Source organism: Lepidochelys kempii, chromosome 18 (assembly GCF_965140285.1).
Source record: "Lepidochelys kempii isolate rLepKem1 chromosome 18, rLepKem1.hap1, whole genome shotgun sequence".
In the NCBI taxonomy this organism is placed as follows: domain Eukaryota; kingdom Metazoa; phylum Chordata; order Testudines; family Cheloniidae; genus Lepidochelys; species Lepidochelys kempii.
Window position 1 is genome coordinate 11,594,333 of NC_136397.1, and position 25,609 is coordinate 11,619,941.

The 25,609-nt window shown below is 38.8% G+C and overlaps 1 protein-coding gene across 12 annotated transcripts in view; it reads right to left on the bottom strand.

Annotated features, from left to right (window-relative positions):
• PRDM2 (PR/SET domain 2) overlaps positions 1-25,609 on the bottom strand; it is a 119,951-nt gene that overhangs the window by 65,578 nt on the left and 28,764 nt on the right. For 8 of the 12 annotated variants that reach the window (XM_078849338.1, XM_073317137.2, XM_073317135.2 and 5 more), the window contains exon 1: positions 934-1,480. In XM_078849338.1, coding sequence (XP_078705464.1) covers positions 934-1,477 — 544 coding nt within the window. In that variant the 5' untranslated portion in view covers positions 1,478-1,480. Of the gene's footprint in view, positions 1-933; positions 1,481-10,419; positions 10,573-20,241; positions 20,346-24,540; positions 24,659-25,609 lie in introns of those variants that run through there. The other 4 variants (XM_073317134.2, XM_078849341.1, XM_078849342.1 and 1 more) reach the window with 4 other exon arrangements.

Below are 25,609 nucleotides of genomic sequence, written 5' to 3' on the forward strand. Positions count from 1 at the left end.
GAACACATCTTATGTTCTTATAATGATGTTAACACACCAAGGAAATGAAAATGTTAGGATAGTATTTGGTAACATTGAATGTATCACCACCTGAACGTCAGTGGAGCTCAGAAGCAGATTAAGAACTCAACTTAAAACTGTGGGCTTTAAGTTAACTACTGCTCTTCTTACAAGCCTACTTGTAAGTGTACAACTACTGCTCTTCTTACAGTGCTCTTCTCATCATCTGTCTGAATTCATCTAGTGAGGCCTGCAATTTACCTTAATCCATTCTAAAATGTCAGCTAGCCACCAAAAGCTGCAAATGGGAAGTATTGCTATTCAATATACCACCTTGCAAATCATAAAAATACCTAGGCGTAAAAAAAAACAAACCCACAACCCAGTTGTTATCTATTTCTAAAAATCACAACATTTTCCTCAACTTTTAATTTTTTTTTTTTTTTTAATTAGGACAAAGTTAAAACGTGAATATTCCCATCGCCAATCCACGATTCCGCCCCTTCCTGCGCGTTTCCTATTGTCTATGTTCAGCGCTAGAAAGCCACAAACGCAACAAAAAGTAGCCAAGAATTCCGGCACGACTTTCAAAAGGCGAGAGTGCGGGCACGCCCGGGTGACTTCGCGGGAGGGGACGGGACGCGGGGACGGACGCGGGGACGGGTCCCTTTAACTCAGAGCGGCTTCGCCGAGCAGGCGGCGGAGTCTGGAAAAGGTCACCCGGACACACTTGCTCCTGGCTGCGAAGTCCGGCGGTGGCTACTGATCGAGCAGGCTGGGGGGAGGGGAAAGGGGGGGGGGGGATCGGCCAAAGTTTGCAAGTTTCACTCCAGGCCCCCGGCGCGCGTTTCCATTTCGATCTGGGGCGAGCTCCGGCCGGGCTGCGGCGGGAGGGGGGCGGGGGGGGCGGCGGGGGGGGGAGGCAGCGCTTACCTTTCTTGGCTTTCGGGGAGTTCTTCTTGCTCCGGTGGGTGGCTCGCTCTTCCTCAATAGCAGCTGCTATCTCTGGGTTGTCTTCCCCATTGTACCAGACCAGCAGCTCGTCGCCGGGCTCAATTGGCTGGGGGGGCGGCAGAGAGAGAAAGGCAACGCCAATCAGCGGGAGGGTTGTTCGCGCAAGGCCGCGGAGCAGGCTCAGGGCCAGAGGGCGTGGAGCTCGCCGCGGGGACGGCAAACAGCTGTGCTCTGCGCCGAGCGCCGATTGCCTCACGGCCGGACGGACCAAACCGGAAGAACTCTTTAACCCTTCCCGGCTGGGCCGGGGCAGCGGCGCCGCCGAGAGCAGGGGAACGGCTTGCACCGAGCGCCCCCTGCTGGGAGGAGGACTGCAGGCGTCCAACCCCAGGGCACGGGCTCCTGGCTGAGAACAGGCTTTCCAGGGGGAATCGACGTTTAAAGCGACTGCACTTGTTTGGCAAACGCAGAAGGAACGGGAGGACTTGGGGCCCCTTAGAGGCCAACGCATTTCTTTGAGCATAAAGCTTTCCTGAGCTACAGCTTCATCACGCTTCCTTTAAACCTGACACGGCAAACAGTGATCTCTAATCGCCCACCCTGTTATGAGCTCAGTTTATGCGGAAAATGCTGCAGTTTTGATTTGAAGATGATTTTAAAAGCTGGCTCTGTTATTAAAAAGGAAGGTAGGGCAGAGAAAGTAGGTCATAGAAGATGTTAAATTCAGATACAGGATGGAGGAAGCCTGTTAACTCATTTTCCCCCTAGCAGGGGGAAATGATGACACTGTTTCTAGATTATTTCTCCCCAATCTACTGTTTTTTTATAAAAACAAATTTTGAAAAGGTATGCGAAAGTTCAGGTTAAGCTGAGCAAAATTTTACTGAGGAGTAATTGTGCTTACATTTTTAAGTTTGATCTGCATCTATATGTTACATATATGTCTTTAAAAAATGCAGTTTCTAAACTCAGGATATACAATCTCTAACAGATATCTTTAACTATATACTGTCATTTTAAAATGTTTACTTCATTTTAGTAGATTTAACTGCAACTATTTACATTACACAAACAAGACAGTCTTGTCTGTAATACAACAAAAAAAGAGTAAGAAATGTCTACATATAGTAGAAACCCATATAGAAACAGCCATCTATTGAAGGTGACAGTTTGGAACTTAATTTCAGGAATACATTGACTGGAAAAGTTTACGACAGAGAAAGAGGAAGAGAGGAAAATGAAAGGCAATTACTACATGTTTCTGGAGTCCCCCTGAATTAAGCCCAATAATAAGAGAATTGTGTGCCATTCCATACTTATTTCTAAGTCTTTATGCAACACAGAAACTCAAAAAGAAAAAAAGGAAAGGAAAGGAACAAGAAATTGAACTAAACACAGGTCATTGCGATTACTACTCTGATGTCCCAGTGCCATTACCATGCTGCTCAAAACCAGAATTGATAATTTTACAGGTAATTTTATGTGGTCTTAAATAGCATCATCAGGATCATACACTTTTTAGTGAATCCCCTTAAAGATTTTCCCAACTTGAGCAGAGTAAAAGGGGGAAATACTTCTGTACCTAATATTTTTCAAATAATCTCCCAAACATTTCTCCATTCGGAACAATTCTACTCAAGTGTGGGAATAAAATCCATTGGCCCTAGATACAAATGCCTTTCTTCCTTGTGACTGCAACTACCCTTTTCAGTGGCTGAAGAATAATATGGTGCCAGAAATAGTTTATAATTTTAAAGTAATTAGGTTAGAGCAACGGGGATCTCAACTTCTTATTTTAAGTTTCACCTGAGCCAAAGAAGGGAAAAAAAACAAACCTATTTTACCCTCATATGCTGGAAGAACTCAAGAGATGCAAGGTTCCTGGCATCTACATTATAACCATCTTTACCATGATCAGATCTAGCTTCTGGGGCTTGTGCAATCCCTCGTGCTTTGGGGTGAGGGTGTGGGGACGGAAGGACACCTAGAAACAATCAATTTTACCTTTTTTTTTTTTTTTTTTACGGGTATCTAGAAGTTTTCTTTGCAAAGGAAATGTAAGTCAGTTCATAGCATTAAAAATGTCATAAATTTTTCCTAAAGACCATTGTTTATGCAGAGCTCCCTATTCTCCTCTACTGCCAACCTATGAGTTACTCATGGTCCCCTATCCTGCTGAACTGATTCATGTGTTATGATGGTTCTGTGGAAATTTTTGCGAACAAAAGGCCTACACCAAACTGACTTCAATAGGAGTTGGATCAAGCCAAAATTCTTTACATCTTACTGTTTTTGAAAGTTAGTTTGGAAAAAAATGGTAATTAAGTTTGTTTTGAGTACTTATAAACAGAACCTCTTCATTACAAGATGTGACATGCACAGCTTAGCATTCATTACTGGAAAAGTCTACTGACATAAATACTGTTACAATATAGAAAGTTTCAAGCTTTTGGTATAAGGGGATTAACTTTACTTTATAAATTAGATATATTTCAATAATATTTACATTAAGTGTTATCTAATGGATACCATATTAACTAAGTATTGCATAATTTTTAGGAAAAGAAAACATGTACAGTACTTTTTAAAACTATATACTTTGTTGTTAAAAGTGTTTATCATTTGACTATCAGAGCCATTTTCTCCTGATTTGCTAAATTCCAAAGCATAAACATTTTTCAATTAATCCTCACAATAAGGAAAGTGAAAAGGTTTGTTTCAGAGAATCCAAGTGTAAAATTGCACTGACCATTATACTTGATATGTTCACATACATAAAATATAAGGCCAATGCTAACCAGATTAACCTAAATCAATATATGCTAGGTTTAAATCAATTTGTGTCTACAGAGAAATTTACACACGTTTAAACGGATTTAAAATACGGTTAAACAAGTGTAACTTTTAATATAAGCAAGGCCTAAGATTTTGGTTTCCATTTGCAGTTTGGGAGTCCTGATGGAATAAGTGTTGGGTAAATTATTTATTTGCACAGTGTCAGTGTGATAGTGCCATACAACCAAGAATGAAGGCCCGGGTCCTGCTCCAATCTAAAACTAGAATGGGTTGACAACAAAGAGAAATGGGGGAATTCAGTGCTGTGTTAAGCATGCAACTTCTCAGTTCCATGGTTGGTTGTTTTTCCCTTTTAATTTGCTGAGTGTAGTGTTTGAGTTGCTAAATCAATGTCTAAATAAAGTCTTCTGACCCTGTCCTTCCAAACCCTTCAGTCCAAGCTCGTGCAATAGAACAGCTCCTATGTTAGCAATACTAATTAAAGCAACAGCTCTACTTTGAGGAAATCCACGATCACTTGATTTTGATGTAGAGTAAGCATACAACTATACCTAGAAACAGAGAACCTTCCCGTGGAAGAGTTTTCAGTAAAAAAAATATCAAAAATCTAAAATTTACCTACCTGAGCCACCCCCTTAAATTCTGTCTACAACCACATTTTTAAAAAGTTACAAACATTAATATTGTATCTTAAAGGTAATGCATAATTCAATAATATGTACATTATAGTGGTAGTGCTGGTTATTATAATGTACAGGATCTTCCAAACTTTGAAGGTCATGTGTTGAACATAAATACACAAAGAACTTTGTTGTTTGTAAGTTCTTCATAAGAGCAGTAAATGGTTACAACACACAACATACATGACCAACACATAAAAACAAGGAAATGAAAAGTTAAGCCACTGAACAATACATACCTCTATTCCTCCACACAGAGGCACAAACCTTAATCATTACTACAACTACCATAACACTAAGGACCACACATTGAAACCTGAATTCTGACCCCCTCAACACAACCCATCTCATTACCAACTACCTTCTCCCAAAGCTATTAGATTGGATGTTCAGTGTAGTAGTGTTGGGAGGAAACAGTTTAGTAAAAGTATGAAGTAAAGTATGGCATCCTTAGTGGGACAGAGTTAAGGTTGTGGTGCATTGTCTGTGGTACATTCCGCCTACCCTGTGGTGTTCTCTCTTCTTAGCTGAAGGCACTAGATCAGTGGTTTTCAACCTTTTTTCATGTGCAGACCCCTAAAAATTTTCAAATTGAGGTGTGGACCCCTTTGGATATCTTAGAAATAGTCTGCGGACTCCCAGAGATCCACGGACTACAGGTTGAAAACCACTGCAGTAGATGAAAACAAAACTGCTTTCACCCCCAAAGTATTATATACATATCAATTGTAGATAGGTATACATATCAATTGTAGAATAATCCTTCTGTTGTACATTTACTGTACAGTGTGACCTAAGTGTACTTATTTGTTTTGTGTTTCTTTAACAGTTCTGGATTTGCACTCTGGAACTGGGAGGATGAGAAACAACATAAGTCATTTTCCAGCATTTGTCTATCTTGTCTAATTAGGTTGTAAATTCTTCAGGACAGGAACATCTCTTATTATGTGTTTATACAGTGGCTTGCATGGTGCTACTATAATAATAATGAAGCACTTTTTTTGGATGGAGGTGTTTGTGCTTGTGTGCAGTGTTTACACCTGAAAATATCAAATTCCATTATTTGGTTTACATTTGTGGCACTACAAATCAAGTCTTTGAGCTATTATGTGTGTCTTGTACTTACACTGATTTTATTTATACAGTACTGTAACTTGATAGAATGGGATCTTCCATAAACAAATTAATTTCACCTGAAGTTGGTCACATCTTTTTAATCAAGCCGATATAGAAAATTTCTTCTAATTGAATAATTTGCAGTGAAAATTATTAGTTAGTATTTGAACAAATTATTAGTTAGTATTTGAAGACAAAGTGCTAAGTACTGTATTGTGTGAACATACTTTTTCCAAGAACTTTAATGTGAACTTTAAACCAAAGCCTTTCATTAAAAAATAGTAAGTTTTTTTTTTAATGACTGATTTAGAAACCAATTAAAAGTTTAAATAGTAGGGGTGAACTGCCCCCAGTTACATGTGCGCACTGGAAAGACGTACACCAAGCAGCCTACAAAAGTCCTCCTAACTTGAAAGCACCACCTTGTAAAGGGTGGCAGCGTTATTCATTTTTTCTCACTTTAATATTCAAACCTAGACCTTCAATATAACAAAGTCCCAAATGAGCAATTTTGCTATTAGTTAATAACAGAGAATGGGAAGAAAATGAAAGATCTACATAGCTCTGAGGCCCTACTCTACTAAACATGCTCAGACAGACAAGACTTTGCTTATCTTGGCCTAGAGGTTTTCAAAAATATTACAGTGCTCCAATATTTTGAAATTAGGCTTTTTGAGTCACAGACTAAAAATCCACAAAGCCATGAAAAAACTTAAACTTGGAAAAAATTAGGTGGGAGCAGTATTTTAATTAGGTATGCAGTACTAGTTTGAATGCCAAACAATAAAATAGAGGACATTATGTACACACCATCACTGCAAAATTCTTCTTTTGTGGGGTAGATTTCTTCTTCTTTTTTTTTTACTTCCAAGAGGAATCTCCTTAGTTTTATTAATTATCATCAATTGTTGTGACAAGGGGCAAGTGAGTAAATTGTGTCCCTACTCCAGTAAAATCTGCATGATCGTTGTGAAAGGTTAATATATACAAACAAAAACATATTGTGCAAAATTTCTAGACGAGGAGAGCAGCACCATTCCAAATGTTCAAAAACCCATGTTAACTGCAAGACTACACCATCTAACATTGAGAGTATTTCAGCTCTCTGAATAAATTCATAGAACCAGTGGTACCTGCCACTTTAGATACGAGGACAAAAGTCCCTGCCCCCAAGAGCTTGCAATTTAAATCAGACATTAAAAAGAATGACAACTGAACACAGGGGGTACAGCATGGGAGGAAACATTAAACAAAAAGGAACGGGAATTAATTTTAAAGAGCATTTTATCAAGGACATTATACAGCTCCGTGTTCTTGTTTTACGTATTTATTACGTTACTTTAAAAAAAAATGGTCATGCATCAGAGTAGGGGTGAACTGTACCCTAAGAGAGATCAGGGCACATTAAGAAGGAAGCAATTTCAGGCACACTAAATGATGTGAAAAACAAGCTTTGCATTCAAGGAGATAGACAAGTAACATTACTTTTTGAATATATGTTTTAAATAATTTAGTGCAGTAATATGGCTCTAAGGTTCCAAAAAGTTAGAAATGCTTTTCTATAGGAGACTATGTTCTCAAAGTCTTTCTGCAGCTAAATTTGCTTGCTTTTCTTTGCAGTAATGTAACTTCGGGAATCTGGCTCTTATAATTGTGCAGGCTAATTACCATGGATTTAATCATTTTGGATAATTAATAAAATTCTGCAAAATACTAGATCTTGTAATGTTGTGGATCAGACAAGCTTCATTACCAAACAAAACAAAACAAAAATCAGATTAATTCAAATATTCTTTAAAAAGTTACAAGGAAAATTACTAACTTGCGTACATCGAAATCTGTGCTAAGTGACTCTCCAAAGCCTAATCTATACTAGGAAACTGACCCAATGTTGACAGTTGTAACAGTACTAAAAACTGCTTAGCTTCTAGTATAAACTAAGATTAGGAAGACTGGAGTTTGCCCCTTGTCCTACTTCTCAAGAGGATATATGAACAGGAAAAGCAAAAGCTGTTGAAACAAATGCTTTCAGATGTGATTGGGAACAACTGTAAAGCTGGCAAGGTAGGTTTACTTATTAATTTGCCAGTAAGGGAGGCAGCCATGTAAACTGAACCTTACATCATAATCTGTTATTCCCATTTATTGGGAAGTCCTAAAAGCAAACCATACATCTATATTTAAAATTTGCATTAAGTACATCTTTGACAAAATCCTGCTCAGTGGATGGAGAATGGCTATGTTGTCAGTGGTCTTTTTGCAAGATATTTTCTCCCCTCAATGAACAGATCTTGTTGTGCAGTAAATTTGCAAGAATGCAACACAAACAAATTTTCAAAATCTGGATAGATTCATCGATTCCAAGACCAGAAAAGACCATTGTGATAATCTAATCTGATCTCCGTGTAACAACAGGCCACAGAACTTCCCAAAAATAATTCCTGGAGGATAACTTTTAGAAAAAAATCGAGTCTTGATTTTAAATTATCAGTGATGGAGAATCCACCAGGACCCTTGGTAAATTGTTCCAATGGTTAATTATTCTCATCATCATCATCGGTTAAGATGCTGATTTCTTTTGCAAAATCCTTCTATATTTGGCAAGGTTGACTGAGAAGTTTGGAGCTAGGAAAATGCAAGAGCAGCTACAATTTTTCTCGTGGATCTTCCAATCACGCTTTCAAACTGATCACAGCACACAGATCATGTATGATAGCACAGATCCGAGACAGTTTTCCACACTGATAGCCGGTACAATCTATGTTGTTTGTGACACCTTGCTTGGGAAATGCTGCTTACTGACTATGTGGACAAGTTGGGATGACTACTGGCAGAGTAAGACTCACTAGCATTGAATCAATTCTCATGAATGAACAGAATATAGTCCATAGACAAAGGACACTTCATATATTAAAATGAGATATTAGATAAACGAGAACAGTGATGACAAGATTAGGTGAACATGAAGCTATATTGCCTTTATTTGGAACAATGCTATCAACGCGCATTGCTAGTAGATTAATCCTTCCCTTAATCAGAGAAACAAAGTGTATCTCATGAAACTGTGGTCACAGTATTTTCAACTTCTTTAAAATATATGTAAGCCATCAGGGCTCTGCCTTTTTTTTTCTCTCTTTTTTTTTAAGTTGGGGATATGAGAGTTGTCAAAAGTCATGCATTATGAAATGAAAAAATGGAGAAGAGTAAAATACAGACCCTGCCTACATCTTTTATTAAAAGATTAAAAGACCAATAGGAACTATGTATTTCTTGTTATTGTCTGAAAGGATCCATCTCAAGCAGGCAGGTTGTGCTGAGTAATGATTTGTGTGCCTTGAGCATGCCTAGGAATTGAGAAATGCTGATCACCAGTAGTCACTTGCTATAGCTCAGTATTGACAGTTGTGCTGTATCAAACCATTAACAAGCCCAAATACAAAATAGAGCGTTCATACATATCTCAGTTTGTAATAGTGGCTTGCAATTTTATTCACAGAGAAGACACACCTTGGATGGCTAGAACTGACATTTCAAGTACATTTTCTCACTGTTCAAGAATTTGGTTTCTAAGATCGGAAGTGTGACGTTTCATTCCATATTCTTTATGAAAATATGCATATGATATGAATATGATGTAACAGATGTACTTTACGCAAGATGGCTCATGTGAGATGACATTGAAAAGGTTATGATTTACTGAATGCAATTATCCAATTTGTATGCCTGTATTATTTCTGTCTCTGAAGTAAGGAATATTGACTATATTGACAAAGTAGTATTTCAACTATACTGCTTTGGGTGATGTCCACTGATAACACTTCAGGTACGACAATGGACAAGCCAGACAGGGTTGATGGCTCATCAGCAAGGACAATGGACCGTGAAAAGGCTTGGCCTTCCTGTGGACTGCTCCATACTACCAATGACTCATGGATGCTGTGATACTACAGAGTCAGGTGGTCTGGTCACCTGATACTAAACATTACTGGGGACTTCTTGGAACTTTCCACTGGAAGGGGGTGGGGGGGTACAAGTTTGGGAAACAAAGGATTTCTGCCTTATGTAAATCCTATTTAAGAGTGGGAGGAAGGCAAACGGGACGACTCCTCTCCATGGCCTGTCTGCCAAAGAAGAAAGACTGCTACAGCTACCTCAAAGGAAGGCAAGGGGAGAGTCCAGACTGAGACAAGGGTCCAGTCTGAAAAGGAATGTAATTGGAACTCTGAACCACAGAAACTTCGCAACCTGCCTAAAACAACATTTAGGGTGAGAACTTACATTTTTTAACCTGTTTCTTAAGTATATTGAGCCTAGCTTGCGTATTTTGGTTTATTTGCTCAATAATCTGCTTTGTTCTGTCTGTTTTCTCTTGTATTCACTTGAAATTCACCCTTTTGTAGTTAATAAACTTATTTCTTGTTTATAATATAACACAATTTTTGTAATTCCTAACAGGAGAGATGGCAGGGGGCGGGGCGGCAAGAAGTTGTGCATATCTCCCTCCACATTGAGGAAGGGAGTGAATTTCATAAAGCCTCTGGGTTTGTACCTCTTAAAAGGGGTGGGCACCAGAGTGTTGGAACAAGCCCTAAGGCTGAATCTTTCCAGAGCTGATCTCTGTCTCTGTGCAGCTGGGTGTGGCCCTGCCTGTGTGCTTGGTTGGAAGAGGCTTGTGAGCCTACCTCAGCAAAGCCAGGTAAAGGGCACCCAGGCTGGCAGAATAGGCTGACTCAGTGGCACCCCAGCACATCAGGTGACACCCCAAAGGGCCCAAATCCATCACAGAAAGTACAAAAATAAAACAGGTTCTTGAAGAAAAAGGAAGAAATGGATACCAAAAAGTCATCGACACTTCACAAATGGACAGTGCTACCTTTAAGGTTTTGTAGTAAATGGTCCTGTTGATCTCCAAAGGGAATAGATTTTGCTCCTTTCCTGAAAGAGCCCAGTTCACATATCGCAGCCAATTTCCTTTCCTTGGATCAGTTGCATCAACACACATCCATCCCAAGTTTGGGTAATATACCTTAGAAATAAAAAAGAATGAGTTACTCATGGGCAACCGAATTAGCCTTAAATATAGATGCTTAAATACACAGGAATAATTTCAATAATTTATGACAGAAAGGCATTTCTTGATGAAAAGATTTATGAGAATGGTACAAACTAAATATTTTACTGAAATTTGCCAAACCAGGTAACACCCCTCACCCCTGGGAGTGTGGAAAACTGAAATGTACACGCATTTTCCCTCAGCCTGTATAGAATTTGACTGATTTTTGAGGGGTGGGGAGATGTTTATACTAAATGGCTCTTAAATATTAATGGCATATTAATCCTAAAACACAGGGGATGAAATTCTGGCCCCACTAAAATTAATGGCAAAAATCTCATTGATTTCAGTGGGTCCAGGAATTCACTTTCAAGTTATTTGAAGCTATTGGCTTAGGAAAGGTCAGAAAGAATTATAAACTTGTAAGTCCTCTCAAATGCAGAGCATACTGTTTACTTCAGGTTACAGTGCTTGGTGCACTGCAGACAAAGAACTAGTAACTTGATTGAGTTGGCATATTTTCCTCTGATATTGCGCTTGCAAGTAACTGGAGACGTATATTATAGCACTTAACACTCTCTGTGACTGTGCCTACAGTGAGTTGCTAGAATATGTGCTATATAAGGTACCTGCAGTTCTGTGGATGCAAAAGTATGGGAAGTCAAACTGGGAAATATGACTTTTTAGCATATTACATAACTGTGAACTCTGAAATAGCCCCACCTGGGCCAGTGCTGGCAGTCAGAACACAACCAAATGAACCTTTAAAATTCAAATTACTGATTGTGTCCTCCCAGCCAAATATTAATCCAGAAAATGTTGTTTCAGTACTTTGCAGATGCTCGGCACTGGGATGTCTGATTGAGGTCTATGTATATCCTTACATGCTAATACAGTAACTGGTTCTTTTATATTATCAATGTTTGAAGTAGTTTGTTAGATTTCCCTCTTTCTCTAGAAGTGGAGTAGACAAGAGAACAACAAGTAGGTAAAGAGTGAGTGAGAGTGTGTGCGCACGCACGCGTGTAAGTAAAAAGAACCTCTTGCCCTAGGAAGAGAAAACTATTTCTCACTGTGAAATTAAGAGATCAAAATTAATTTGACAAAGTTGCAAAAGGGTTATGTAATCGCTGTGTGCATTATTATTTTGGCAATGAATTGTACATTACAATTTGACCTAATGTGCTCATCTTTTCTTCCTATAACAGTTCTGTGATTCCACTGGTGAAATACTTCAGTGTTGAATGTATCTATGTTGCATTAATATTAGGGCTGTCAAATGATTAAAAAAATTAATCGCACTGTTAATAGAATACCTTTTAAAAAGGATATTTTTGGATGTTTTCTGCATTTTCAATTACATTGATTTCAATTACAACACAATACAAAATATACAGTGCTCACTTTGTATTTTGATTACAAATATTTGCACTGTAAAATACAAAAATAGTATTTTTCAATCCCCCCATTACAAGTACTGTAGCGCAATCTCTTTATCATGAAAATTGAACTTACAAATGTAGAACTATATACAAAAAATAACTGCATTCAAAAATAAAACAATGTAAATCTTTAGAGATTAAAGTCCACTCAGTCCTACCTCTTGTTCAGCCAATTGCTCAGAGAAACAAGTTTGGTTACAATTTGTATGAGATAATGCTGCCTGCTTCTTGTTTACAATGTCACCTGAAAGTGAGAACAGACATTCGCATGGCACTGTTGTAGTCAGTGTCACAAGATATTTACGTGCCAGATGTGCTAAAGATTCATGTGTCTCTTCATGCTTCAACCACCATTCCAGAGGACATGTGTTCATGCTGATGACGGGTGCTGCTCGATAACAATCCAAAGCAGAGCGGACCGATGCATATTCATTTTCATCATCTGAGTCAGATGCAAGAGGCAGAAGGTTGATTTTCTTTTTTGGTGGTTCAGATTCTGTAGTTTCTGTATCAGAGTGTTGCTCTTTAAGACTTCTGAAAGCGTGCTTCACACCTCGTCCCTCTCAAATTTTGCACAGCACTTCAGATTCTTAAACCTTGGGTTGAGTGCTGTAGCAATTTTTATAAATCTTACATTGGTGCCCTCTTTGTGTTTTGTCAAATCTGCTGTGAAAGTGTTCTTAAAACGAACATGGCATTCATCAGAAAATGTTAATCTACTTTAAATTCTCATTCCACTTTATTCCGGATTTACTTTCATGTGTAGACAAATCCTAATACTTGCAATTAAAATAAACTGAATAAAATTGTACTGTTCATAATGTTTTAAATTAAACCTACATTAGTAATTAAAGGTACACTGTTTTAAGAAATTTAAAGTTAATTAACAAAACGATTTAACTATATCAATTTGGCAAGTCTTCAAGGAATAATTCTTTAAATGATTAAATAAGTATACTAAACGTTACATTATGCATTAACTTTTATTGTCCCCATTTGATGGATTGAAAAAAGTAAACATCAGAAAAGTTGGAAGTTAAAATAATTTACTTTTTATCTGTTTCAGTGGATAAAGTACCATTTTACCGTGTGAAGGCGATCTTTAGTGTTTTTATAAAATTTATCCAGCTACAGGTTTGAAATGTTTGATATTCCAAGATCCTGTATAAATTGTTTTCAGGTGGGTTGTACTCCATTTAATTATCTTTAACTAATCAAGACAGCTTGCAATAAAATCAGTTCCCTGACAAGTGATCTGTTTTCAGCCAACATATAAATCCTCTTTGCTTTTAAGACAAGATATATGCCTACCACATTTACTATTTGAATCAAAGATAGATGTCTATAAGGGTATCATGAGTTGTCATACATTCTTTCCAAACCACAGCAATAATCACTTTTTGCAGCTGGAGACATCTTTATTTAAAATTGTTTTTCCTACCTCGATACATATAGTGGATTGTAGAGTACAAGTACGGGGCTGCTCACATAGAAATTTCGGGGGAAAGATTTACACACACCTGCTACGAATAGAAAAAGAAAGGAGAAGTACAGACAGATTCTGGAAGTTTGTTTAAATTTACTATTTGCTTCTACTCCTCTCCAGTCTATTTAGGAATTGTAACACGTCTTTTCTCCACCCCCAAGCTCTCTTCGGCCCTGGCATTTTGCACCGTTTAGCACAGCACAGTTCCCCCCAATACTAGCAACAGTGCAAGTGCTATTGTCTACCAGGCATAGGGTCAGATGACAATGGCAAAAGTGCCTGCACCTGTGCTGTGCAAGGCCCATGCCACTCTGCTATTCAAAGAGCATTTTAAAATAACCCCTTTTCAGAGGCGAGAGTTGTGCTGCCCCTGGAAATGGGGCATAACTTTGTTAAAATGTTTTCCTTTTGTTAAAGCCAGGGAATGTCTAGTCTTCATTTAAATAAAACAAATGACCTGGGCCCTATCTACAGCATAGACCTGCTCACTGAAACCTGCTTTTTTGAAAATGGCATTGTTTTAGTGTAAACTGAATTGTAAGAACTACTCGTTTGTCCATATATTTAGCAAGAATGATGAGGTGTTATCTGGTAGTTATGTATACTGCAGCAGCACCTATAGGTCTCTGCCACATCAGGGCACCATTAGGCTAAGCACTGCACAAGTATATAAATAAGCGACAGACTTGGCTCCAAAGGCTATATAGCGTGTAAAAGACATAAGGTCAGCAAGACAGACAGACAGTGGAAGATGTGGATGGGGTAAAAAAAAAAATTGGGTGAAAAATTGTAAGTAATGAGCCAATCCTCTTTCTACATTTCTAAAATTTTCAATATGGCATCTTTTCTTCAGCTTCAAATATACTTTGGCTAGGGGGAAGCTACACAGTGAACAGACTGCTATCCCAGACTGCTGCGCTGGGCATCACAAAATGCGGAAGAGATGGCCAGCCCTCTGTGGAGATAGAGGCGGTTAGGGACTATTTAGAAAAGCTGGACGTGCACAAGTCCATGGGGCCGGACGAGTTGCATCCGAGAGTGCTGAAGGAATTGGCGGCTGTGATTGCAGAGCCACTGGCCATTATCTTTGAAAACTCGTGGCGAACCGGGGAAGTCCCGGATGACTGGAAAAAGGCTAATGTAGTGCCAATCTTTAAAAAAGGGAAGAAGGAAGATCCTGGGAACTACAGGCCAGTCAGCCTCACCTCAATCCCTGGAAAAATCATGGAGCAGGTCCTCAAAGAATCAATCCTGAAGCACTTGCATGAAAGGAAAGTGATCAGGAACAGCCAGCATGGATTCACCAAGGGAAGGTCATGCCTGACTAATCTAATCGCCTTTTACGATGAGATTACTGGTTCTGTGGATGAAGGGAAAGCAGTGGATGTATTGTTTCTTGACTTTAGCAAAGCTTTTGACACGGTCTCCCATAGTATTCTTGTCAGCAAGTTAAGGAAGTATGGGCTGGATGAATGCACTATAAGGTGGGTAGAAAGCTGGCTAGATTGTCGGGCTCAACGGGTAGTGATCAATGGCTCCATGTCTAGTTGGCAGCCGGTATCAAGTGGAGTGCCCCAAGGGTCGGTCCTGGGGCCGGTTTTATTCAATATCTTCATAAATGATCTGGAGGATGGTGTGGATTGCACTCTCAGCAAATTTGCAGATGATACTAAACTGGGAGGAGTGGTAGATACGCTGGAGGGGAAGGATAGGATACAGAAGGACCTAGACCAATTGGAAGATTGGGCCAAAAGGAATCTGATGAGGTTCAATAAGGATAAGTGCAGGGTCCTGCACTTAGGACGGAAGAACCCAATGCACAGCTACAGACTAGGGACCGAATGGCTAGGCAGCAGTTCTGCGGAAAAGGACCTAGGGGTGACAGTGGACGAGAAGCTGGATATGAGTCAGCAGTGTGCCCTTGTTGCCAAGAAGGCCAATGGCATTTTGGGATGTATAAGTAGGGGCATAGCAAGCAGATCGAGGGACGTGATCGTTCCCCTCTATTCGACATTGGTGAGGCCTCATCTGGAGTACTGTGTCCAGTTTTGGGCCCCACACTTCAAGAAGGATGTGGATAAATTGGAGAGAGTCCAGCGAAGGGCAACAAAAATGATTAGGGGACTGGAACACATGAGTTATGAGGAGAGGCTGAGGGAGCTGGGATTGTTTAGCCTGCAGAAGAGAAGAATGAGGGGGGATTTGATAGCTGCTTTCAACTACCTGAAAGGGGGTTCCAAAGAGGACGGCTCTAGACTGTTCTCAGTGGTAGCAGATGACAGAACGAGGAGTAATGGTCTCAAGTTGCAGTGGGGCAGGTTTAGGTTGGATATTAGGAAAAACTTTTTCACTACAAGGGTGGTGAAACACTGGAATGTGTTACCTAGGGAGGTGGTGGAATCTCCTTCCCAGAAGTTTTTAAGGTCAGGCTTGACAAAGCCCTGGCTGGGATGATTTAGTCGGGGATCAGTCCTGCTTTGAGCAGGGGGTTGGACTAGATGACCTCCTGAGGTCCCTTCCAACCCTGATATTCTATGATTCTATGACTTTTGGCTTACGCTGAAGCGTCAACTAGTATCTTTGCAAAACCTTGAGTGATAAACCCAAAGCCAGACTTCATCCTGAGTCTTCCATTTTGCTGCATGATGTTGCATCATTTGAATTATTTCTGAGGTTTAGTTCAGATACACTTGAAGTATACATTTTTGTTCCTCCCCCATATTTTACATATCTTCATTTGAAAGTATACCTCTAAAGTTCATTAAAACAGGGACCATTTACTAAAGTTTATTAGTTCTGTGGTGCCCACACCATGCTGGTTTGGAACAAACTTGTTGACTGAGGGTAAAATCCCAGCAGAATCTGCCACAAATTTCTGCACATTTGTTAGTCTTCTCATTATACCACAGATAGAAAAAGAGTGAACATTGTCCTTGTTAAGTGTTCAGATTTCATCAGCTGATTTCTACGAGTGTGCTTGTAAGTTCACCAAATCCTTACATCTGTGAAAGTAAACTCTTCCACAGATCAGGACTATAAAAACAGTCTGAGTAGTTGAAATGAAAGAGCAGCACAATGTAACATTGTTAGGGAGTGCAATCCCAGAATGGAAGACCTAGCAGATATGGAATGCATGGCCAAACTAACTAGATTACTTATTATTTCAACAAGTCTTCACTGTGCTGACTTTAAGTCTTGTCCACAGTGGGCAAGGAAACAGCGTTGGCAACTCTCTAGGATGCTGTGACTAAACATAATTCCTGCTGGACAGGATCTAGATGGCTTGGCACAACATGCCTCAAATTCTGGGCTCATCAGCAGATAGCTGTTCTTCCATGGGTTTTCTAGTAATGCCACCACACTCCTTTTAGCTGCCTTCTCCTCCAGGAAAGGAAAACATGTACAATCTTTCTTCAACCAGGCTCTGAGCATACAAACACAGAACTATACCATACAGAGCTGATTCAGAAATGCCCACTTCACCTGAAGTTTGCTAATTATTAACTAGGTGGAGATACTGACTTCAAGGGTCTCACCCTTTCTCCAGACTACTTTAGTTTCTTTCTTAAAGATCCACTACTGAGCAGCACCCTCTTTCACAATTTACCTTGTTCGAGTTAAGATGCTAAAATGGTTTTCAGATGTGAGAGAGTTGGTAAATATGAGTCTGGGGGCGAACTGCTGCAGATTACAAATCTCTTTTCAGCCTACATTTTTCAACTGCTAAACCAGTACTAAAGCAAGCTGTAACTGACCCCTCAACCCTTTTATTACCTGCATTGCAAAGCAGATCACTTTACAACAAGTGGTTCAGAAACATCAAATTAATACAAGATGTAATTGTCAAATAGAATTGGTAATTTACTTGGTGTAAGAGGTTTTTGCTGTATGAACTTTCACTATGCACTACAGAGAAAAAAAACGTGCAGCTGAGGTAAATAATTTACCTGACTGATTTCATCTTGTTATATGTACTTGTACTAGATCTAAGCCTGAGATGCACTGCATTGTAGTATCCTCTTGTAATGTCTAGAGGCACTTGATGGCTTATCAGGCATTCTGCTTGAATTATTTTGATTCTTATTTTACTGGCTGTTAGTTTGCTTTTATGGGAAATTACCATTCTAGGTCCATTTCTGTGCCAGGGTTCAACAACTAGCTTGATGTGTGTGTGTGTGTGTGTGTGTGTACACAGTGCTTCATAGTTTGTTTTATTTTATTAGGCAGGTGGCCAACAGGGATTACTGTTGGCAGGTGGCCAACAGATATCATTAAAATCTGTTTCTTGAAATCTGTAAAATGTGCACATAGCATGTCTATTAAATAATGTGTTACTATCACTGTTACCCAGCCTCCCCTCAACTCTTTCAGTTTGTTTGTAACACCCACGCGTTGCAGTCTAACCAGTTTATAAACTCTTTAGGGCAGTACAATGAACTGTTTCTTACCCTTTCCCTCTACAGCAGTCTTAACTCGGTCTTCTTGCCAAAATGAAACTCAGACTTGAATAGTTATGAACTACTTGAAAAACGAACAAACCAAAGTGTCCCCTAAAATAATTTTAGTATGTAAGACTGTTATAGCAAACAGAATGGCTTTTAATGGAGCTACAGTGCCTATCTGGTAATTTCCCACCACTAAGTTTCCTACAGAAGGTATTCATGTTGTAGATCTACCTCTTACCTTGAGACTCTGGGGAAGATTACAGATTTCCATATTGTATTTTAATCCTTTGTACAGTCACCAAATTACTAAACAGAAAAATCTCTTTTCAGAGCCTAGGTTTACTTTTAGCATGGATTTCTATTGTTCATTGTTTAATAAATTCTCAGCGTTACTATTGAGAGATTACAACTGCATATTATACTTTAAAATTGCTGTTCCTACTTTCCAGTTTGCCCACTAGTCTAAAATTTCAAGGTAGCTTTTCTCCAACAAATATACTTTTAATGCCTCCCATGGACCCATCCACACCTTTCAATGATCGTATTACTTCCTACTATCTATTAATAGATCTATTACAAGTCCCTAAATTATCACCTTCATGAAGACAGAGGGATTTGAAATGAAGATAGCTTTTAGTCACATTTACCCAAAATGGTGAAACAAACGAGCACAGAAATGTGCACTCTAAATATTCTATACACTGCTACATTATCTTCAAATGAAAGATGATTTAAAATTTGGAATTCTTTAAATTCCTCTACATCCTGTTGTACAAATATCTGAGTTCTTCTGAAAGTACTATGTGATACATTACACGAAGACAGCCACACACGTCTGAGGTCTGTGCTTTAAGTTACATAGTGTTCAAATTAATTCTTTTTTGTACAATGATAAACATTATTTCTCATTACCAGGGGATGTTGTGAAGGTCCAAACTAACAGGAATCAAAAATGAAATCCTTAGATAAGCTCATGGAGGATAGGTACATCAATGGCTGTTAGCCAAGACGGTTAGGGACACAACCCCATACTCTTGATGTCCCTTAGCCTCTGACTGCCAAGGTAGGATTGCACAACAAGGGATGGATCACTCAATTTCCCTGTTCAGTTCATTCCCTCTGAAATATCTGGCATTAGCCACTGTTAAAAGATGGGATACTGGGCTAGATGGACCATTGGTCTGACCCAGTATGTCTATTCTTACGGTGTAAATTGCTACTCAGACTAATGGTCTGTAAAGCATTCTATGATGTTTTTATCCATAGGTATTCTTCCATAGCACAGCATTTGTGCACCAGTATAATTTATTATCAAAGGAACAGATATACAGTTTAAACACATTGAATCAAGGTATTCTGATTTTTACAAGACTGGAGTATTTTGTGATATTCTTCCTTCAGGCTGCAAGACTATGCTGGATTTCGCTATTTGTTTTTGACAAAAAAGCCGTTCTGCAGTTCTAAAACAGATTTCAAATTTACAGATATTAGAAATATTAGAATAAATGGAGCAGCAAAAAAATAACGTAACACAGCTTTATCCCATTTAAGCTGCATATGCTGCATTTACTTGGAGAAAAGTGTTAAATGTCAAATATACATTTTAAAAATACTGATTTGTCTAAAATAATAGGATTTTGTAGTTATGCTATTTTATTTACAGTGACAAGTGCTTCCTCCTTTTTACGCATTTATATAATTTCAAAACAAGTCTGATCATACTGCTTTGACAAATGTCAAAATGGAGCTGCACAGATGGTACTTCAGTAGTTGAGTTTTCCTGAAAATTGCAAGTAAATGTTTTATGCTGTAAGAGAAATCATGTGAGGTGCCAAACCCCTCCTGAGAGATGCGAAGCTCCTTTCACTTCCACTGACTTCAGTGAGAGTTGAGGGTACTCAGCTCTCGTGAAGAAGTGCAATACCTTGCAGGATCAAGCCATCTGAAGCCAAGCCTGATCAGCAAAAGACCATGTCTGCAGGAAGTTGGGGCCAAGTAGCAGTGCTTAACATACTTCATATTGCTTTACAAAACATCTACTTAATATTTTATCAATGACAATGGCAGGGTTTTAGCTGTGTAATTCAAAACAATTGCACAGTCTGATCTGTAGTTTCAACTAACTATATTTTCTGAAAAGGAAATAGTTCTGATTTAAATAATCATACACAATGATCAATATCTATAACGTCTGGGAAAAAATTAAATGTCAAATAGAAAATAATCACTTAACTATAGCTGGCTACTTCCTTTACCAGCTGTTTCTTACCTCCCACATGTAAACATTGCTCTTAACTTGGGATCTTTTTTTCTTGTCACCAACAAATGGTCCGAATTTTTTGCCTTTTAAAATTGACTTTGTTGCCCAGACACCTGGAGAGTTAAATCAGTAACTGTAATTAGTCTACTTTATTTCTGACAAATAGCTTTCTTAAACATTTCAAATTTCATAAATTATCAAAATACATGCAACTATTTTCAGGGAGCATTTGCAATACCAAAAGAATACAAAAGAAATAAAAATTTACTCAAAGTCAACTTACAAAGCCAACTATGAGCCCAGAAAAGAAACTTACCCATGAAAGACTTGAGTAAATTTATAGACCTTACAGATGAATAAACTCCATATTTGCTGAACCAAAGAAATGGCAAGAGAATTACAGACCAGTTTCCTTACTTACAAATGAGAACAGCATCTCTACCTGACCAGAGTTCAAATCTGGAGACTACTAGCTGGAATGTCCTAACTGATCAACTGTTGGGATGGTGAAGAGGACAAGAGGTGGTCTTATGAAGGAAATGAAGCAAAAGAGGCGATATTCTGAACCCCACCCTCCCAGCATGATATCATCTCTATCTCATTAAAGCAACAGAATTTGTAATGTAGGCAGAATTGCAGAATCTATTTCAGAACAATGAAAAATAGTACTTATCTGAAAAATTTTGTTCTGAATCCTTCGTATCACGTCATCAGGTAAAAGCATTGAATCCCCATACTGCTGTATGCACGATTTTATGGTAAGTTTCTATAAAGCTACACAAACGGTTTGTCAAACCATTTTCTGCACTGTTTCAGTTAAGCACACTATTCAGCTGATGATATACAGACAGCCCACACACCCTTGCAACAACCTCCATTGTCTCAGACCAGTTCAGAATAAAAACCAAATGCTATCTTTGTTATAGATATAAAGTCAAATTCTGCATACAATTACACCAGTGAAAATCTAAAGCAACTACACTGACATCAGTGGAATGAACTTTGGAATTACACTACAATAATTTATCCCCGTTTTTTAATGTACAACTGACAAAAGGGAAAGGAAGATAACTCTCTATTTAGTACCATATACTGAAATCAGGCATTTTCCCGTTTTATCTTGTATCCATTATCCCAATCTTTATACAGTAAGGTAAAGGTGATCTCTCCAATCCCTCCTGTTTATCTGATCATATTCACAATACCTTACTACAGAGGTTCTCAAACTTTTTCTTTGAGTGCTCCCACCCCTGCCCCCACACACACACCCCCAACATGCTATAAAACCTCCATGGCCCACCTGTGTCACAATAACTGGTTTTCTGCACATAAAAGCCAGTTCTGGCATTAGGGGATAGCAAGCAGGGCATTACCTGGGGCCCCATACCATAGGGGCCCCCACGAAGCTACATTGCTCAGGCTTCAGTTTCAGCCCTGGGTGGCAGGTCTCAGGGACTGGGGCTTCGGCTTTCTGCCCTGGGCCCCAGCGAGTTTAATGCTAGCCCTGCTTGGTGGCCCCCCTGAAACCTGCTCAAGGCCCCCTAGGGGGCCCTGAACCCCTGGTTGAGAACTGCTGCCTCACTATATTATCTTGGTGTCTTTTTTTTTTTTTTTAATATAGTTAGTAAAGACCCATATGTCAGCTACTATGTAGGGTTGTTTAACTTGTTCAAGAACAACTTATGAAGTTATTGGAGGACAGTTGTAGGAAAAATGCATTTTCACCTGCTTTACATACAATAATAGAAGAAAGGCAAATGAAATGCATACAGAAGTTCTTAGGTGGTATTTAATAGTATATCTAAAGAGAAAATTTAATTAAGATTTGTTCAAAATCTACATGTTCGGCCCTTAACTTATTATCCACAAACCTTAACAGAACTTTGATCTTTTCAAAACATCTTACTCTGAAAAGCTGTCAAATTGTAAGTAAAGGTTCATGTTTTATAATAAGAAAATTAATTATATATGGACACACAAAACTTATGTGTTTCACGCAACTTTAATTCTTAAAACCATCCATCCTTCACTAGAATTAAAAGACAAGCTCCATGCACAGACAATTAACCTCTGGTAGGTACATATCTGTTGGTCTACAAAGATAAAACATTTTGATTTCATTGACAATTTAATACTTGCTTTAAAAATACTTTTACCAAACTTTTCATTTTCAGTGAACACTTATATAACCTTCATAACCAATGAAAGTTTCTATGTTTTTTCCCCCTACATCTAACACAACTCAAGGCATGACATTTCTAATTAGACCTTGTTTATATTTTCAGCAATGTATTTCCTTGTCTCAGATTGGAAAAGCAAGAGTCTTCAAAATGGATTCTAATATTTTTCTATTAGCAGGTTATCATAAAAAGTCCTCTTGTACTTTAAAGATCAACAGGTCACTTAATCAGTCCAAAGCATTATTTATTATTTGTACTGCTGTACTTCGTAGCCTCTATTAGGATCAGGGTCCTATTGGAAAGCGCTGTCTCTGATCCAAACAGCTTACAATCTAATTGGTACAGAAGTCTTTCATTTCCAATTACATTTCAAATTCTCTCTCAAGCTGCTAGCTTTCTGCACAAATTCCCTACCCTATAGAACAAGCTCCATCAAAGCTAATAATGGAAACTTTACCTCTTTGAAAGGCATTAGTGCAACTGCACGGTGAAGTATTTCTACTATCAAATTTGCCCTCTCTCAAAACACTTCTCCATTGTACTCTACCAGCTGCTGAATATCCAAGGAGACTGCATGTTTTATGCCATATCATGGAAAATATCTGTGGCAAGGAATCATAGAATATCAGGGTTGGAAGGGACCCCAGAAGGTCATCTAGTCCAACCCCCTGCTCAAAGCAGGACCAATTCCCAGTTAAATCATCCCAGCCAGGGCTTTGTCAAGCCTGACCTTAAAAACCTCTAAGGAAGGAGATTCTACCACCTCCCTAGGTAACGCATTCCAGTGTTTCACCACCCTCTTAGTGAAAAAGTTTTTCCTAATATCCAATCTAAACCTCCCCCACTGCAACTTGAGACCATTACTCCTCATTCTGTCATCTGCTACCATTGAGAACAGTCTAGAGCCATCCTCTTTGGAACCCCCTTTCAGGTAGTTGAAAGCAGCTATCAAATCCCCCCTCCTTCTTCTCTTCTGCAGGCTAAACAATCCCAGCTCCCTCAGCCTCTCCTCATAACTCATGTGTTCCCTAATCATTTTTGTTGCCCTCCGCTGAACTCTCTCCAATTTATCCACATCCTTCTTGAAGTGTGGGGCCCAAAACTGGACACAGTACTCCAGATGAGGCCTCACCAATGTTGAATAGAGGGGGACGATCACGTCCCTCGATCTGCTCGCTATGCCCCTACTTATAAGGAAGCCAGTCTTGTGTGGTATTTTCCAGGTCTGCAGTGAATCCCTCCTTGCAGGCTGAAGTCAAAGAGCTGTGATTGTGATCATCAGAGAGCAAGAAAGGGATCTGAATGGAAACTGCAAGATGACTGCACAGAACTACCAGCAAAAAATTAAGCTGTGGAGCAGGTAAACGAGCAGTGAGTGAAGGAGATTCAGCCTAGTGATGTAACAGTATTTCTTAATAAAGCTAAGAAGCAAAAAGCTCAAATTTAACTCCAATTCATATTCTGATGTTCAATTCAGTGCAGACAAGCATGGTCTGTGGAAGAAATGCAGTGACAGATCATTCTCACTGAGACCTTGCTAGCCAGGTCACTGTGGATCATTCATCATAAGCTCAACAGAAGTCTGCTTTTACTCTCCATCTGGGAACCAAGTTGTTACAATAAAAGTGAAAAACTTATCTGAGTTCCTATGTAAAAACCAGTGGTACAAGTAGAAAGTGTCCAATAGGGAGACTGTGGAGAAGGACTCACAAGCAACAGAGAGGAAAATCATAACTCTAGATTATGAAGAATTTTCCAGCGCAAGTTTAACTGGTGGAACACTAGATACCTATTAAACGTCACTTCTGATCTGATAAAAATGCACGATGCAGGAGAACAAGCAAGCATAAAAAAAGGCTTTTTTCCACTACAAACTCAAAATCTCATTGCTACACAATTGCAATATTTGTCTTTAACAAGCATTTTCATAATTCAAGCTTTGTTTTATTTTAACTTCCCACCCCATTTTAGTTTCCTTCCCGTTTGTTTTTTTCTTTGAGGAATGGGGAAACTCACGCTGACTGCACCATTTCTTTGTTACTTTAATGCTTCACTTTCTATAGCTGCCAGAATGCGGTATTTTTGTTCTCTAATTTCTCCTTTATCTCTTCACAGTTACAGCACTTACCAAGCCGTGTCTTGTCAACAGCAGATGGGAAAAGCCTCACTTCCTCAGGAAGTCCTTTAAGCACATGTTCAGGTACATCGGCCAAGGTCTCAGCTGCTCCTGCAGATTCAGTTGTGTTCTACAAGTCAAAAAAACAGAAGCGCCATGACCATGATGAAAGAAAAACATTTTAGCACAACAGATGATCATTCCATACAAGCTAGAAAAACTGGTGACAAAATGAAAGTGAAATTTTAATTTGGGATTTCAACCCGGGATTCAATATTGCAAATGTCTTCCACATGAAGGCATTGCAGGTTCTTTGGTACGCCCATCACACTTGTTTATACTTTTGTAGAGAGTTCTAAAATCATGTTAAAAAAAAATCTCCTAGTGAGAAGTGTACCCAGTTGTTCCTTTGAGAATCTTCCTGCTTTGTTCCAGCCATTCTATGCTCATGTTTGATACTGACAAGTCGATGCATGTATTTTGTCTATGATCACTACTTGGCAAGCAAATGTAATTTAGGTTTGTTTATATCCCACAGGCCATTTGCCACTTACTTCAGCCTTGTGTTCTATTTAAAATTCAGAATTTCCATCTCAGAAATATTTAATCTCATATGTGCCTGAACTTGGTATACGTGTCAATGTTGGTGTGGGTTACCTGATCGCTATTAATAGTAGCTATATTAGTCATATTAAAGGCAGAAAGTGGAACAAAAACAAAGGGTTGCGCTCTATGCCTTTGAAAAAAATGTATTTTATATTTCTTCCATTATTCAATTGATCTAAATCAACTCGTTTTTCATTCTAGTTCAGCTAATGTTTTGAGAACCGTGCAAATTTATATATTAATCAGGTAAAACTGGTCTACTGAGCTGAATTATAAATCAATCTTAAACAAGAACATTACACAAGCATTCCACACATTAGAAACAAAATGTTCAAAGTAGGATTTGAAATCCATAGTTAGGCACAGGTGCACACAAGTTTGAATATTTGGTCAAGATTCCTGAGTCCAGCTATTTATACAGCCCCTCTGAGTACCTCTTTTCCTCTGAAGGAAAGCAATATAAGAAGGTAACAAC